The sequence below is a fragment of the Panulirus ornatus genome, chromosome 21 (genome assembly GCF_036320965.1).
Source record: "Panulirus ornatus isolate Po-2019 chromosome 21, ASM3632096v1, whole genome shotgun sequence".
Taxonomy (NCBI): Eukaryota; Metazoa; Arthropoda; class Malacostraca; order Decapoda; family Palinuridae; genus Panulirus; species Panulirus ornatus.
The window spans coordinates 4,785,955-4,803,231 of NC_092244.1; the positions used below are offsets into that span (position 1 = coordinate 4,785,955).

At 43.3% G+C, this 17,277-nt stretch overlaps 1 protein-coding gene across 2 annotated transcripts in view; it reads right to left on the reverse strand.

Annotated features, from left to right (window-relative positions):
- The window catches only part of Ttd14 (TRPL translocation defect 14), a 100,900-nt gene extending 84,365 nt beyond the window's left edge, over nt 1-16,535 (reverse strand). The window contains exon 1 of one of the 2 annotated variants that reach the window (XM_071675525.1): nt 16,360-16,535. In XM_071675525.1, coding sequence (XP_071531626.1) covers nt 16,360-16,429 — 70 coding nt within the window. In that variant the 5' untranslated portion in view covers nt 16,430-16,535. Of the gene's footprint in view, nt 1-6,227; nt 6,613-16,359 lie in introns of those variants that run through there. The other variant, XM_071675523.1, reaches the window with a different exon arrangement.
- Nucleotides 16,536-17,277: the final 742 nt, after the last annotated feature.

The window sequence follows — 17,277 nt, forward strand, 5'->3', positions numbered from 1 at the left end:
TGTAATATTTTGTATCAATATGTTTGCTGGGAGAATTATGCCAGTTCTCATGCTTCTCTAAAAACGAGACTATAACGAAGTTACAGAACGAATGTCACCCGGTACTGTTCCAGTCTATCTCCAACAGAAAATGGCCACAATTAATGCTGGCGGAGCCCTTGGTTACGTGGCAATCGTCACCAACGACAAAACTATTATTACCGTTACTGACAGGAGGAGAGGCACCCATAAACATGACCCCAGGCCAACATACGTCACTCAATCCAACCTCGGTGACGTGGCTAGCAGGGTCACCGGAGACACCTAAATCCGGTGCTGGCGGTTTAATCAGACGCGCACCAAGTACGTTCTAGGTGAGCTACCTACACCTAGAATGGATCCAGGAGCTCTATGAACACCGAAAATCATCAAAAATCAGAGGTTAGGATAGTAACACACTAACTTCCCGTGGCCATCGAGTAAAACTTCAAGGTTGTTTACGAGTTGGTGCCCGTCGACACAAGCCGCGCTCAGCAGGTCGACCAAACGTGATGGAAATACAAATATTTAGTCAGTAGGTCATAATACATCGAAGGCGAAAAAGGTTTCTTGCTTCCCGCGGTGACAGATCAATTTTGCTCCAGGTAGTTAGGTAACGAGGCGATGACCAATCCCATGCCGAGTTCAAGAGGGTAGTTAGTCCATACCAACCTCGATGAAACCACACCACTAGCCAACTATCGCAAGCAGTAAGGGTGCTAACTGGGAACTGTGAGGGTTTAGTTATGCCTGGTGGATAAGGAATGTTCCCTCTTTTGGTCATGTGTACAGAAAACTTTAAGCAACGTACCTGTCAACAAACATGAATCGTCACTTCAAAGTCCATCCAAACGCCCCTCCTACAGCCTCAAGACAATACTGTCATTTTCTGTATCTACTACTTTGAAAAGTCAAATGAGCAACGGCGTAACAGGTATATAAAACAGGAGCATTTCTATATGTAAAAACGTAATAAACTGTACCGCGAATTTCTTTCTCAAAGACAAGCTTTAGTGGCGATGTCAAAATATACTGAATAAATCAGTCATGGAGTTAGAAATGCAAGCAACTAGTTAAATGAATATACAATTAACAGAATTTCATAGTATTTTGCGAAAAAGAATTACTGAGAGATGGGGTTAATGCACTAGCAACAATTAAAACTCTACACGTAAAACTTTCAACAAAAGTGAAAATTTAGTGGAAACTTGTATTCGGCAGTGGGGAAGAGAAAGGCAATCACACACTACCATAATTAATGCTGGAATCCCCTGCTGGGCCACAAAAACTCGGGGGTTTGAGAGACCCCTACCGGCTGCTCACCTGGTAAGCCCCCATATAAGTCTTTGTCTCAGCCATTACTGTCAGGTTCAATGATAATAAATATACTGTATCGGAGGTGATCTTCAACCCTCATGTTTATATTTATGACGTCATGTGAAGCCATGTGATGCCGTTATGGAGATGAACGAGATTTAACCCTCTGCCTCGGCGAGTATTTAGCTCAAAAGAACTAAAAGAATCAAGAGGTATTCAACTAAGGATTATATATATATATATATATATATATATATATATATATATATATATATATATATATATATATATATATATTTTTTTTTAAACTATTCGCCATTTCCCGCGTTAGCGAGGTAGCGCTAAGAACAGAAGACTGGGCCTTTTTTGGAATATCCTCACCTGGCCCCCTCTGTTCCTTCTTTTGGAAAATTTAAAAAAAAAAAAAAAGAGAGGGGAGGATTTCCAGCCCCCCGCTCCCTCCCCTTTTAGTCGCCTTCTACGACAGGCAGGGAATACGTGGGAAGTATTCTTAATCCCCTATCCCCAGGGATAATATATATATATATATATATATATATATATATATATATATATATATATATATATATATATATATATATATAGTGATTTCCTCATCCTTCCACATCGCTTCATGACATACTAAACCTTATCAATTTGGCCTTTTATACACGTATCACAGGCACTCTACATTTAGTGGGCTTCACAGGACCCTGCTCACAATAGGATTTGAATACAATATGCTAGTAGCTTGAATAACCTCCGATTTCGGTATTTGTGTACAACCTAAATATACGTACGCTACGTTATATATACCATCTGTCTGTCTCCTAAATAATGACGGCGCCATGACATATCCTAGCCATCAAATTACGATTACATTGGTCATCTTATAACGATACGCCTATAAATAATCTAAACAAGCTATCAACATAACCATCCTATGAATACTATGCACTACCACTTATAAAGTAATAAGCTATGAATACAGTGTCGAAACCTTGTGAACAAGGCCGGGGAATATTATTGTCAGTTATCTATCTAAACGTCTTCAGCTATATCTATCATTAACCACATATGCTGCACGAATATCTTAAACATTACCCACCTGTGTTGTATGAAGAATTTATTCAAGTTAAACTATAAGTATTCTGTACGGAAACCAAGACCTTACCTTACGTACACCTTACATTGTTTCAGCGCTCTAACATAACCCCCACAGTACAGTCTCCAGCCGAGCTGTATGTGCTGTTCCTATGTTCAGTCAGGTAGCTGGAGGTACCTTTGCTTATTTCTACTCCCATTATGGTCAAGGACAAACTAAATCCTCCCCAACCCATGGATATGGTGATGACATAACTACAGGGAATCTCTATATATATACTTCACAGCACTACGTACCACTGTTTTCATCACAAGCGTCAAGTAATCCCTATCAGTTGTTACAAGACCTATGTCCCCCTCCCCCTTAACAACAGGACCAATCGTTAATAACCGTGAAACTAGCGCAATGACCGAATGCTTAATTCTGTAGGTGCGACGGTACTAACCTTGTTATAATGCCGCGCCCACTGACCTGCCACGTCAAAACGCACAGGCTAATCATACCTCATGCTCATAAGGTCATATTCAACCGTCGCATCGTCGTAGTCACAAGATTATCTGAACTAGACGGCTAAGCCTGTGGCTGTAGATGAGTCTTGTCCTTCATGTTCCCCTGCCAGGTACAACTTCAGCCAGCAGCTACTGGTGCAGGCAGCGCGCGGCCCACGCCAGCCTCAAACGTCACCAATACATAAGACCATCGAGAAAACGGTGGTTCACATGTACTCTAGCAATACTTCATGTACGATTTATTGACTAGAAAACGAGACGAAAATATATAATTTTAGTAACAATGCTTGGCATGGATCATACTAAAATCATATAGCTAGTTAGAGAAATACACGCCAAACGCTGCAAATCAGCTATCAAATTCTAATTCACTTGAAAAAAATACAAACGATGACACAAACAATCATTTATTCATTTCTGATGAAGAAACGGCGCAACATGTAAACAACTATTCAACACCTTCATAAACACCGTGACTTTGAGAACTAAAAACTATTGGCCATTGGCTTGTATCATATCTGGTTTATATAGCAAGGACATGAACTGCATGCCCGAGCTGATATAGATTCCGATAATTGCAGCACGTTTACTGATGATATTAGAGGCAAATAGATCTATCAATTATAGAATCAATGAAGAACTTTGATTTATTGATTATACAAATAGTGATGAACATTATCATATAAATTGAGGATACAATTAATAGGGAATATAACATGACACAAACATGAACTGACCCGAAAATCGAACGTTATCGCTGGTGACACAACAGGTAATAAATAACTTGAGTCTCTCTCTCTCTCTCTCTCTCTCTCTCTCTCTCTCTCTCTCTCTCTCTCTCTCTCTCTCTCCAACACACTGCTATCCCCCTCCCCCCTTACCAGCGCAGTGCCGTCTGCGACACCCTTCCTCCCCCTCTGCCCCACCGACTGGATGACTCCCAAACATTGCCTCCTTCCTCCCCACATCAGCCTACACACCCCGTCCCAGCAAGCAGCCCAACCCCACAACCCGAGTCACATGATGAGCGAGGCGGTGCCTGCGACCCATCCTACCCCGACCTCCACCCACTGCCTTCCTCCCCTGACAATGTGAAGCTGTTATTACTTAAGCTGGCTAAATGGGTGGTGGTGAACTAATACTGTACTAGGACCAACCAACAGGGGAGACTTGCCTGTTGGCGGCGGTCGTGGTGGTGGTAATACGGGGATGACTGTGGTGAGCACTGCCTAACATAATGGGAAATCGGCTTGTATAATGATCAACCTGCAATGCACGGGGAAGGAGTTCTACTCTCGCGAGGGCCCCATCTCTCTCACTTTCAAATCTATGCAACTTTTGAAGCCTTTACTAAGCTTTCCGTATTCGCAATTCATCATTTACTTTATACCATTCAACCAGTGCACTTAGTATGAGAGTATTTCTTGCTATATTCCTAGAACCCGTTTCTTGCTTAATATCATGTTAAGGACTGAACGTTCTACCTTGGCATTCTTTTTTCGAAAACTTCTATGTGAACTTCCATCAAACGTATACAACAAATCATGGGATGTCATCAAGTCACTCGATGTTTGTTGCCCATCTCTGGACCTTCTTAACTGTGTGTGTGTGTGTGTGTGTGTGTGTGTGTGTGTGTGTGTAATTACGTAATATTACAGTACGGATAATGAGTTGTACAATCGTACGGCCCTATCTCTTGAACACAACTATCACAAAAATTGTGTAAACTTTTGTTTACCGTCAGCAATGACAGCTTCACCACATGATATGTCCCATTCATCCTCCACCATGACACTATACATGACCTTTGCATATTCCAAAGCTTCAACGGTTGTTTGCTCAAGACCAGCAAACACCAGGTAGCCTGTGGCTGCCGCAGCGACAGCCGCAGCCACTGCCCCCACCCCTTTACCCATGCACGCCATGACGACGTCAGGGACACGCCATGAAGTCAGAGGCATACGACACGACCGCCAGCCACTAATTAGCGAGTAACTCCCGACGCCGTGGCGCTACCAGGAGCGAGAGAGGAGTTGCACACAGTTCTATAGCTCTCTCTCTCTCTCTCTCTCTCTCTCTCTCTCTCTCTCTCTCTCTCTCTCTCTCTCTCTCTCTCCGCTCACAAAATGACCAGAGAGGACGGAAATTTTTTTTTTCATCCGGATGGACTACATAAAAGGTCAAGGGTCATGCAAACCTGATTTATAAAACCATGGCAGGAGGCTTACATCACAGCAGACTGCGGGTGGAGCGGCAAGTGTGAACACGGCCACCAAACATGCCGCATACGGACACTGACAACACCAAAACATTACTGTGTCATTATACACCACAGGTTGTCATCATATCGAGGCTAGGCTACCGTACTGTCATCATTCCACAGTGGTTGAATCATCATACTTCAGAGGATGTCATCATGCCCGAGGATAATTCACAGGCAGTCATTACCAACGGGCTCAGTCATCATACCCCTGGAGTTTAAACATCACACTTCAGAGATTCATCCTACCCAGAGGTTATCATACCTCAGAGGCTGTCATACCCCATGGGGTTAGTTATCATACTTCAAAGTTTGCCATCATATCCAAGAGGTTTAGTCATCACAATTCAGTTTATGACCATACTTTCTATCATACCTAAAGGGTTTACTCGCTTCATTTCAGTCTGCCATCATACCCAAGAAATCAAGTCCTCATACGTGAGATTCTGTCATCATATTTCTGAGGCTGACATCATACCCAGGTGGTTTATCCATCATCCTTGAGGCTATCATCATACCCAGGTGTTTTATTCACCATCCTTGAGGTTGACTTCATACCCAGGTGGTTTATTCATCATCCTTGAGGCTGGCATCATACCCAGGTGGTTTATTCATCATCCTTGAGGCTGATATCATACCCAGGTGGGTTTATTCATCATCCTTGACGCTGACATCATACCCAGGTGGTTTATTCATCATCTTTGAGGCTGACATCACAAAAAAGTGTACTCATCATGTTTGAGGGTGTCATCATCCTACCACTGGTTCAATCATCCCGGGGTAGGTCGGACCACCGTGCAAGAGGCACCCAGCCACAAGGACCTGTCACGCCGTGCCTCTGCGGCATGCCAAATGACACCCCCTACTGAGCCAACTGCCTAATCCCCTACATTGCCAAGTGACACCCCCTACATGACGTCACAAGTAGAGGCTCAGCTGACTAACCCCCCCCCCCCCCCCCCGCCAACACACACACACACACACACACACACACACACACACGGCTATTATTACACACCTGTGCTCAGGACGAAGCACGCGTCACTACCACTTGCCTCGCCCTCCCACGCCAGCACTGGTCCACGCCGCGCCGGCCCGCGGGCCAGACACCGTCCCACGCCAGCAGTGGCCCATGCCGCGCCGGCCCGCGGGCCAGACACTGTCCCACGCCAGCAATGGCCCACACCGCGCCGGCCCGCGGGCCAGACACCGTCCCACGCCAGCAGTGGCCCACGCCGCGCCGACCCACTGGTTAGACACCATCCTACGCCAGCAGTGGCCCACGCCGCGCCGGCCCGTGGGCAAGACACCTCCCCTGGGGCTGGTAACACGCTGCACTGTTTCTCCTCATTCATCAGGCTGTCCGAGGCAGCGATCCGCAGACCCATGCATCTTGTCACAACCTGGTGGGCCAGGTAATTTCTGCAGTCACTTTTCTATGTTCTATGTTCACTGTACAGTCCACAGTGCACAATGCAGGTACTGACAGTTGGAATGTCTGGGGCTCCATCATATTTGTGGCTATCGTTTGTCATATTTTGACGTCCGGGGTGTTATCCCCCGTGTTCCGCTCAGTCATGCCAAGAGAATCACCGGGTACGAGGCTCGTGTGTGTGTGTGTGTGTGTGTGTGTGTGTGTGTGAGGTTCCTGTGTCAGAGACATATCTTCCCCTCCCCACATGCAGGCTGTAGAGAGCGTGGATTATTTCAGGTGCCTCCTGGTGGCTATGGGCGCGACGGGTAACAAATGGGTCAGGCTGCAGAAGCGCTCAATGTCCTTTTTATCATACAATCTACTACCCCTAATCGTACAAGGTACTGTCAATACATATCAACACTAGTCAACAGAAGGTTAGACATAATGAATGTAACAATGCGGATCCAACCAAGCAACTGTGGTTGGTGGGAGGATGTGTGGGCTTGACTCACAGCTTTCCTTATCATATTCCTAAACACAGGAACACCAAGGCAAGAATCATAACCTTATAGTGTTGATAAGCGTGACGCATTCACGGGCCGCCCAGGGTTGATCCGCATACGTTCGAACCCTGGTTGCGGCAGGCGGTGTACAGTCAACTTAACTGTTCATCCTGCCCTTAGTGGTTGGTCAATAAAATATGTATGTGGCTTAGGCTAACTTGTGTTTGTGTGTGTGTGTGTGTGTGTATATATATATATATATATATATATATATATATATATATATATATATATATATATATATATATATATATATATGGGGCATTTTCCGTCTCAGCTTTAAAAAAAAAGAAAAAATCCCCCAGCCGACCTCAGCCACACACGGACCGCGACACAAGCACGACCAAAATGAAGGGGGTCTTACTCGAGATTGAAGGCCGACCATACACCCAGGTGCCCGGTGTCCATGATACCCTCACGTCGGCCTGCCGTCCGTGCGCTGGACGAGGCTCTGGAAGTCTGTCCGTCCACCATGAGATGCAAGATCATACCGGCATCTTGCGAGACATATATGCAGATTGGAGAAACATGCACCAATTTCAGCTGTGAGTGGACCACCTGCACAACAGGTGAGAAGCCACCTGTTGTGCTCTGGTTCCAACTCGCTTTTTCTTCTTTTCACGTTGGAGGCTCCAGTCTCGGACACAAGTTGGGGAAAGACATGACATGGTACAGAGTTCCAAAGCTTCGAGGTGTAGGGAAAGAAACAGTTATGAAAACGGCCTACCACTGAGTTGCCAAGGGCCACACAGAAATCATGTGACGCAACAGCGTGCTGAGTATTGGATGGTCTAGATTTACCACCAGATGATTGTTTTCTCTCCTCTCCATCCACACTGAGAAATGTCTGCTGAGTGTGTGTGTGTGTGTGTGTGTGTGTGTGTGTGTGTCGGGGGGGGGGGGTTGTCATCTGACCAGCTGCAGGGTGCATTATGTCTGCTGTGTGGCAGGGATCACTTCCAGTCCACAAGAGTAACCTTAAGGCAAGGACGCTTAATATACTGGCGTACACCGTCGTTTGCTGAGGGTTGGCATTAGATTTCTGGTGGGTCTATCTTTGCCTTGAAGAACAAGGTTTAAGCCATCACGAGTTCCGGCGCCTCTGTACTGAGGACAGAAACTGGAATCCTTGCCTCATCCACTCGTCTTCTGGAGGATCTGGATTGGTAAATATCCTCAATGTGACGGATTAAACTTGATGGGGGAGACTAAATACAGATACCTCACCCTTGCCACATGGGTAGGAAACACTTGCATCCGCTTAGACTATGGGAAGACAGCAAGTCCAAGCTCACCTAATGCCAAGGCTGTTGCATTAATGTCGATGATTTTTTTTTTCCTCCAGTGAACTTTTCCACGAACACCGGGTCTACCCTGCCATAAAAAGCAGATTTAAAGGACAAAATATGTTTGCGTCATCAGCCAAGACTTGGTCGTGCTTTTTCACCAGCTGAAACCTTAGACAATGTATTCATTCAATTTCACACCTGTCAACCCCGTCGTTGAGTAATTGGACTTTCTTCCACGATCAAGGACAGATGTGCACCGCTGTACTTCATGCTGTTGCAAAAGAACTGGATCTATGCAGCCTTGTTCTGGTCTCTGTTAATCACAGGCCCTCTGGCAGAGGCAAGACTGTGTTTCACTTATGCCCGCGTGGTAGGCGGCCTGAGGCTTGATGCCTTTCGCCAGGCTGTGTCGCTCGTGCGGTATTATCCATCCTTCATTATACCTGTCAAATATCATGAACACGCTATGTGGCTCACTACATTCAGCAATGATGAGTTCTTTAACCACAAAATGTGATATACAGACACGTTTCCATCCATCACGTGAAATACTGATTATATATATATATATATATATATATATATATATATATATATATATATATATATATATATATATATATATAATGTGTGTGTGGGGGAGGGGGTTGATTATCCGAAAATAGAGCCATGATATGCAAAAGTCAATTGACGAACCGCACAGTTCATAGCTGCCATCTTGGACATTTTACCTCGTAAAGATAATTCCCCAAAGATGTCAAATTACACTCATTATAGTCTCTTAATTAAGGTATTCTCACTACCATATTAAACAGAAAACTATGCGTCACTCTACGCTTTCACACTTTTCGTTCAAAATGGGGTCTGGCTTCTGACCTCGCAGGGTGGAGGGTGGGAGTGCGTCATGAATCAAAGCTTGGTGGACAGAACAACGTGGGGGGGACTGGGGGGGGGGGGGGGTGAAACAGTGGTGGGGTGGGACAGATTTGGAGGAAGCCAGGAAGGCTTCCAAGATAGTTCATGACGGCGACCTTGAGGGTAGAAAGAAGAGAGAGAGAGAGAGAGAGAGAGAGAGAGAGAGAGAGAGAGAGAGAGAGAGAGAGAGAAAGAGTTCCGTGGTGTGGGAAAGCTCAAGGTGGTGGGAGGACACAGGGTGAGACCCAGCCTGTGATCCTTGCTGTACAGACCAACACCACCCGCTCACCTCGCCTGCAGACGAGGGTGTACACGATACATACACCAGAAGGCATCAGAATCTGTCACTGGCGAAAATAATCGCGTAACACCGCCAATACCGCCCACCAGCATCAACGGCAGTGCACCAGCCGCTGGTACACGCTTAACGAAGCAGAACAAAAATATACAACACCAACAGCAGCTTCTCTCGTGTAGTACACACCTGCATCCTTGGGGCGCCTCCGATCTCGGAGTGAAGCTCCGGTCATCTAATACACACAAGCTAGAGAATTTCCCTCCTTAAGCCAACAAACATCACTACAGAAAAACACCGTCAGTCTGTCCGGAGTATATAAATAAGGCTCCAAAAATACGGACATCCAGAGAACCACACACACACACACACACACACACACACACACACACTTCTGTAAGCCCTACACCATACACTCTGTAACAGTCTTCTGTTTGTCTACTTTACAGTCCCTCTCCAATTCTTTCCTCCCCCACCTCCTCCTAAACACCTAATTACGACAAAATAAAAAGGGGGGAAATGCGGGCAGTCAGACGAGGCTGCCCACCCTCGCGTTGGCCAACAATTTTTTTTTTAATAGACCAGGACAGCAGGACTCCTGCCTGAGGATAGCCACTAACACTACCTCCTCTCCGTTCCTCACCCCCTACACCCCATCTCGTTTTTTTAATTTTCCAAAAGAAAGAACAGAGAAGGGGGGGGGGCAGGTGAGGATATTCCCTCAAAGGCTCAGTCCTCTGTTCTTAACGCTAACGCAGGAAATGGCAAATAGTATGAAAGATTCATATATATATATATATATATATATATATATATATATATATATATATATATATATATATATATACAAATACAAGGGGATAGGGGAGAAAGAATACTTCCCACATATTCCCTGCGTGTCGTAGAAGGCAACTAAAAGGGGAGGGAGCGGGGGGATGGAAATCCTCCTTTTTTTTCACCCAAAAGAGGGAACAGAGAAGGGGGCCAGGTGTGGATATTCCCTCAAATGCCCAGTCCTCTGATCTTAACGCTACCTCGCTTACGCGGGAAATGGCAAATGGTATGAAAGAAAAGGATATATATATATATATCCCTGGGGATAGGGGATTAAGAATACTTCCCACGTATTCCCTGCGTGTCGTAGAAGGCGACTAAAAGGGGAGGGAGCGGGGAGCTGGAAATCCTCCCCTCTCGTTTTTTTTTTTTTTTTTCCAAAAGAAGGAACAGAGGGGGCCAGGTGAGGATATTCCAAAAAAGGCCCAGTCCTCTGTTCTTAATGTTACCTCGCTAACGCGGGAAATGGCGAATAGTTTAAAAGAAAAAAAAAAAAAAAAAAAAATATATATATATATATATATATATATATATATATATATATATATATATATATATATATATATATATACGCACTAGGTCTGGATGCTACTCCCCACTGCTTCTTTATGAAGCATACCTACACGGAGATAGACCGTTATGATATAACCTTTCCTTGAACAGCGAAGCTATGCAGTTCTCTACTCTCTCTCTCTCTCTCTCTCTCTCTCTCTCTCTCTCTCTCTCTCTCTCTCTCTCTCTCTCTCTCGTTTTTCTCTACTTCTATAACCATTTTACCTTTAGAATTCTGGTCTACAAAAACCTGCAGAGCCTCGACGAATTTCTCAATTCCTTTTCACTCTAGGCCTTGTTTGGGGCATGTTATGCCTGTGCCATATGTCAATATTATATATATATATTCTTAAAGTTGAGAATTTCTCTTGCACAATTCCATACATGCTGTTATACAAGATTTTTCCTTCATGCGGCATGTTTTTGTATCAGTCACAGCGAACCTTGGCCGAGATGGTAACAGCTTCCAGGTCAAGCAGCAGGCATGCAGGCGAGAGCCCGACACCTTCCTCCACCTCACATCAAGTCTTCCTCATTTACTTCAGTCACAGACGGTGCTCTACAACCCTAGCCGTTTTAAAACAGTCATCTTCCTCACCTTCTCTCAATACTTTTTCAAATTTGTCTTCCAATACCCAAGTGTAAAACAAATCCTCACTAACAGTTTGGACAATAAATGGGTAAAACAGACGACACACTGTCATGAACATGCATGACAGACTGTCATCAAAAAGGATGACGCAAATGTCATAAACAAGAATCTTCCTTTAATGACCTTCGAAACTGTCATAAAGAATTTAATCAATTTTATTTTCATCTGCACCACACATACTATCAATGAATGTTAGTAAATGCTAAAAATTCATCATTTGTAAGTGAAATACCAAATATAATAATCAGATGAATGCACTTCTAGAATCTGACACTGATACACGTAATATGTGGGTGTGTGTGTGTGTGTGTGTTTCAAGATATGAAAATTTTAAGAAATAAAATCCTGAGATAAATTAACATTTCCATTTACAACGTTATGGTTCATAAAACAAAACACATATCCGCGAAATTGCTAAATATTGTACTCTTTCGACACAAGAGACGAACCTTACCAGTGTATTTTGATCAGCATGACGTGGGTTCCCCAGGTGAGGCCTATTATCCCCCGCCTAACTTGTGAACTTCCCACATCGCCGCACGCCCAAGATCCCTCCCAATACATCCCACCCACATTCTCCAACTGGCCAGACCAGTCCCCTCCACCAGTTAACGATCGAGAAAGATATTCATAACTTTACCTCCAGCCACCTGTGCCCTGGCCAATGCAATCACGATAATCCTTACTCTTCATTAGGTAGCTCCACTGGGCAATAATAATATATCCGATAAAGTCAATATAACTAAATGGCTGCGGATGGGCGTCTCTGGTTACGGTATAGCATACATGACAAGTGGATGTGCGCAAATGAGGCTAATTCGTCCGTCTGTTCCTGACGCTACCTCACTAACGCCAGAGAGGTAATTAGGTAATATATATATATATATATATATATATATATATATATATATATATATATATATATATATATATATATAATCAGTTTACACATGAGCTACCAAAAAGTAGTACATTATGTATGGTAATATATATACGAGAGACCACTTAACTCTCCACTTCTACCCCGTCATGTGCACGTGCTGGTTCGTTTTGCCATTAAAAGCGTCGTGATAACCGGACGTCACGATATGGATACGATATGGATTAAAAGATTAACTGATGAGCGAGGAGCCTGGTCGGCGGCCCAGTACAGAAACCCGTCCTGCGCGTGAAACACATGACCCCGAGAGGTCACCTAGAAGACAGCTGGTCACTGGTGAACACCTTGAACACGATGATATGGCCCTTTAGCACGAATGGGCACGATCTTCTTGCATGAAAGTGCGACTCCAACACGACGGTACGACCCTTAGGTACGATGTCTTCGCCTCTGAACTAACTCTTTAAGGATGAAGTCAAACACCGGGCCACCCTACCTACTGTTCATGCTCAATGGTAGTAGGTTCGTGCTTGAAGGGAGTTTAATACCATCATGCTCAAAGGTCGTGGCACCGTGTTCAAGGGTTAGTTTAGTCCTAACGTACTTACAGCCTATACAAAAGAACCTTAGTGAAAGTGTTCGAGCATCTGTACACAATTCTCTCATCACTTATGACTGCTATGGGATAAGGTCTTCCAGAGTAGCCGTTGCATATACAGCTTATTTATCATATATTCACCCCGCCAAGTCGACCCAAAACAACCAATAACTAACATATAACTTTGCCTACATTATCCTAGTCAACTTCTGCCAAACTCGCCCATCCTAACCCAATGCACTGAAGCTAAACCTAACCTTATCCAGTCTACCCATCGGAGATGAAGTCGCTGGGTCACATCTGAAAACTGTTTAACATAAGAGACAAGGAAAGTATTAATTTGTTTTAACTGCGACGCTAGTCTAAAAAAGCAACTGACCAAATATGACTGAACCTAACCTGACGGGTGTATGTCAAACCCGAGTCATGTTTGATGTGACATTTGTCGAAATCAAGGCCCGTAAAATCCAGCAGCGTTATCCAAACTTTTCGTTCGTAAAATTCCCTTTGCAAAATAATTCAATCTGTGAGTGATAGCTTCTATACGTAAATTAATACTTGCGATAACAACTCTTGCTGTATGCGTCCTAATGCGCGACATAGTTAATCATATCAAGGGTATGATCACTCCACGTTATCAAAAACTTCTCACTATGCCAAACAGCTGGACACGTAGACAGCTGGACAGCTGTCTACCTGGATGGAACTTCCTCATCAAGTGTGTACTCAACTTAGGACATGCTAACCTGCTGTCTCACCAGCTGGGGACTTGATGGCCTCCTATCTATCCAAGACTTACTGACAAGCTATCTACACTGATGGGGACTGGCTGACCAACTGTCTACCAAATTTGAGGCTTGGTGGCCAGCTGTTTAACCAGCTGGGGGCTTGCTAGCATGCTGTCTACCCAGATTGGGGGGGGGGGGGACTGGCTGGCCAGTTCTCCAACCAGGATTTACTGGCCAGCTGTCTACATATCTGGGGAATTGCTAGCAGGGACTTCCTGGCTACCCAGGACATACTGGCCAGCTACCTGCACAGATAGGGATTTGATTTGCTGGACTGAAATCTACCCACCTAGGAAACGGCATAAGTCTGATGGACGGGGGTTCAATTCAATGATATTCGATAAATGTTTACATTTCATTCTCTCTATTGTAAATAATCCACTGTAATGAAAAAGAAGTTATTTGTTTATGATATTACAGTAATGAAAAATGCTATGTCCACCCACAAATTTCATGGACATTTTACATATCCTACAGGAAGTTATTCTATCCTTTTCTTAATCAATTTTTCCGTGCTGATTCTTTCATAGTTTTTAGTCCTTAGTGGGATTTAATAGGTCTTTGTAAGCTTGATCAAATATCTTTTCCGTATTTTTTTCTTATACCATCTTGCTGCAAAAGTTTACAACGCACCATCTGCGTTAACATGTTAGGGAGTCGACTTTACTAATCTTATCTACATCATCATGGTTAACAAACACCTGGGGATTTGCTAGCCAGCAATCTACGTACCTAACAAATGTCTGGCCAGTTGTCTTACCTATCCCCATACACTGTGAGCAAGAGGAGGATTTTCAATTCTAAAGAAAAAAAAATTCAAGGGAAAAGAGATCCCATTTCTACAATACAGTTAGGTCGATTAAGTGACTGCTCTACATTACCAGTTCCAACTGCATTACCACAAGTAGGCATTATCTACGTTTTTGTTTAAATTATCTCCAAAGTTTAACAACCTCGATAATATCATATTTATATCTCATTCTAAATCATAACTGAATACAATAATCCCGTGTCACCTTTCCTTCTGCAAAATGCTTCTTTAAACATCGTCCTCATTTTATTCCATATTCCCATCCACTTTCAAGTGATGCAACACTGTAACCGAAAACCACGTGCAGTAATTGCACCAACCCCTTCTCACGCACGAGGTTGATGACGTCCAGTCGACGATGTGGCTTATCAGTGCGTTAAAAAGGTCAGCTCGAGAGAGACGCAATTCATACCTTACAAAACTCTCGATAAAGTACTGACCGAGGCAATGATGCAAGATGAACAGTGTACCCAAGTCACGTCTACTGACCTGCGAGCTTGTACGAATCTCAAACAGCTTTGTTTACATAACTGATAAGCATTGATAAATCTAATACATGAACGAAGTGGCTTCGTAACCGCGGTGACCGATTACAGACGACCGTAACTCAAGTTTAGATAAATGTCGAGAGAACAAGGACTACGGTGAGACAAGTCCGGAAACATTATCTAACAAGTCAGGGACAACGTGCGTGGAGATCTGTCCAGTCCGGATACATCGACTGCTGATGTATTATCCACCAGCGGCAATGAGCTAGAAATTGTTCAAAGATCCAGCATTTACGAGCGTTACTCAGAGCTGATGAAGTAAGTGGATTAAGTTGTTTACCTAGTCTTGACGGAAGAGAAATATAAAGAATTTGCAGAAATGTCCAATCTAACGTGGCGCATATAACACCAGCTTTTCGTGATTGCTGTAAATATAAAAGAGCCATGTAGACTTAGACTTCTCGCATCGTTACAAACACATGTTAAATAACTGCTGTACGTTCAAAAGCTGTGTAAACCTATGGCTTAACCGTGTGCACTACACCTATCTCATAACCACGGGAATATAACACAGAGATATACATTATGAAATTCTGGCAGAGACACGTGAACCTGTAACAAGGTCCATACTAACCTTTAAATCAAGATGAATATTAGTAATTATATGTATGTCTCACAAACACGTATAAAACTATCGGCTTCACAATTCATTGCAGTGTTATGATTCTACATGAAATTTCCTTCTTTTAATCCGTTACTCCTGTATTTATGATATCAAATAAAAATCATTTTATTCATTTCACTTATGGGTAAAAATAGGACTAGTTGTCCAGTATATACATGGGATCTACATATCTACACCTTTAAGTCTAACGTTTGTATGTGATACAAATGTTACCTAAATAAAGAAATAATATGAACACCTATAATATTAAGATCAGTAACATAACTGGCACAACAGTACCTTTCATTTATCCGTAATGTCTCCTACCTGGCCGACTCTGCAGACGCCACACCTCACAGGTGAATGCATATTATTCTTGTTATCTACTGAGTGCGGGTACTTACCGCCTGTCAGCACCACCTTGTAGAGCCGCTTGCTAGAGCTGTGGTGACCGTTCATGGTGGAGTGCGCCATGGTACCTAAGCGACGCTCACAACACTATGTCCATGTTATGACTGGCGTTAGGAAGCTGATCTTACTCTACCCTCTGTCCGATACAACACTATTTCTCAACCAATACGAGCAACAGTTGCTAATATCGGCTGTATACTATGACCAGTTATTGCCAGAAACTGCTATATTTTATATATTTAGCACCATCTAGCGGGTGAAGAGAAAACTGATTTGAAGGGGGACTGAGGATAATGGTACAGCATTTTTACTCTCTTTATATCAGAATTTTAACTTGCATTGAACACAAAGCACAGAATATAACACGAAACCCATACACATTAAAAAGATTAGTTACAATTACGTATAACTTCTAGAGAGTGATAGATTTCTGTTTAACCCTACATATTTATTGCAATAAATCGTCAAACTAAGAACAAAACAGACTGAAGAATTACCTTCACTAAGCCTAAAATACACTGAGTTCACAATTGGTAAGCACTGTCAACAAATATATATTTGCTGCGAGTAAGCAGTACCAAAACATCACATTTCTATGAAGCTAAAGCCGTAATTAAAGCTAAGCATTTAATAAAACGTAACCTTGATATAAGATTAATTCATATCTTGGCAGGCCGAACACTGTGAAACCAAACATCTGAGAATCCTGAACATTAAATGATGTTTAAGGCAACCTTGACAGTAAACATTACAAGTATCTAAATGTTAGCACGGACCAGATACCAAGCAGCGGTCACCTAGAAAGGCTTGTAAAAACTAAATACGAGCAAGGTCGAATCATTACGAATAGACGGACATTGTAATCTAGCCCGAAGATTAGCCCAAAGCCATCAAGTTATTAGTTTTCAGCC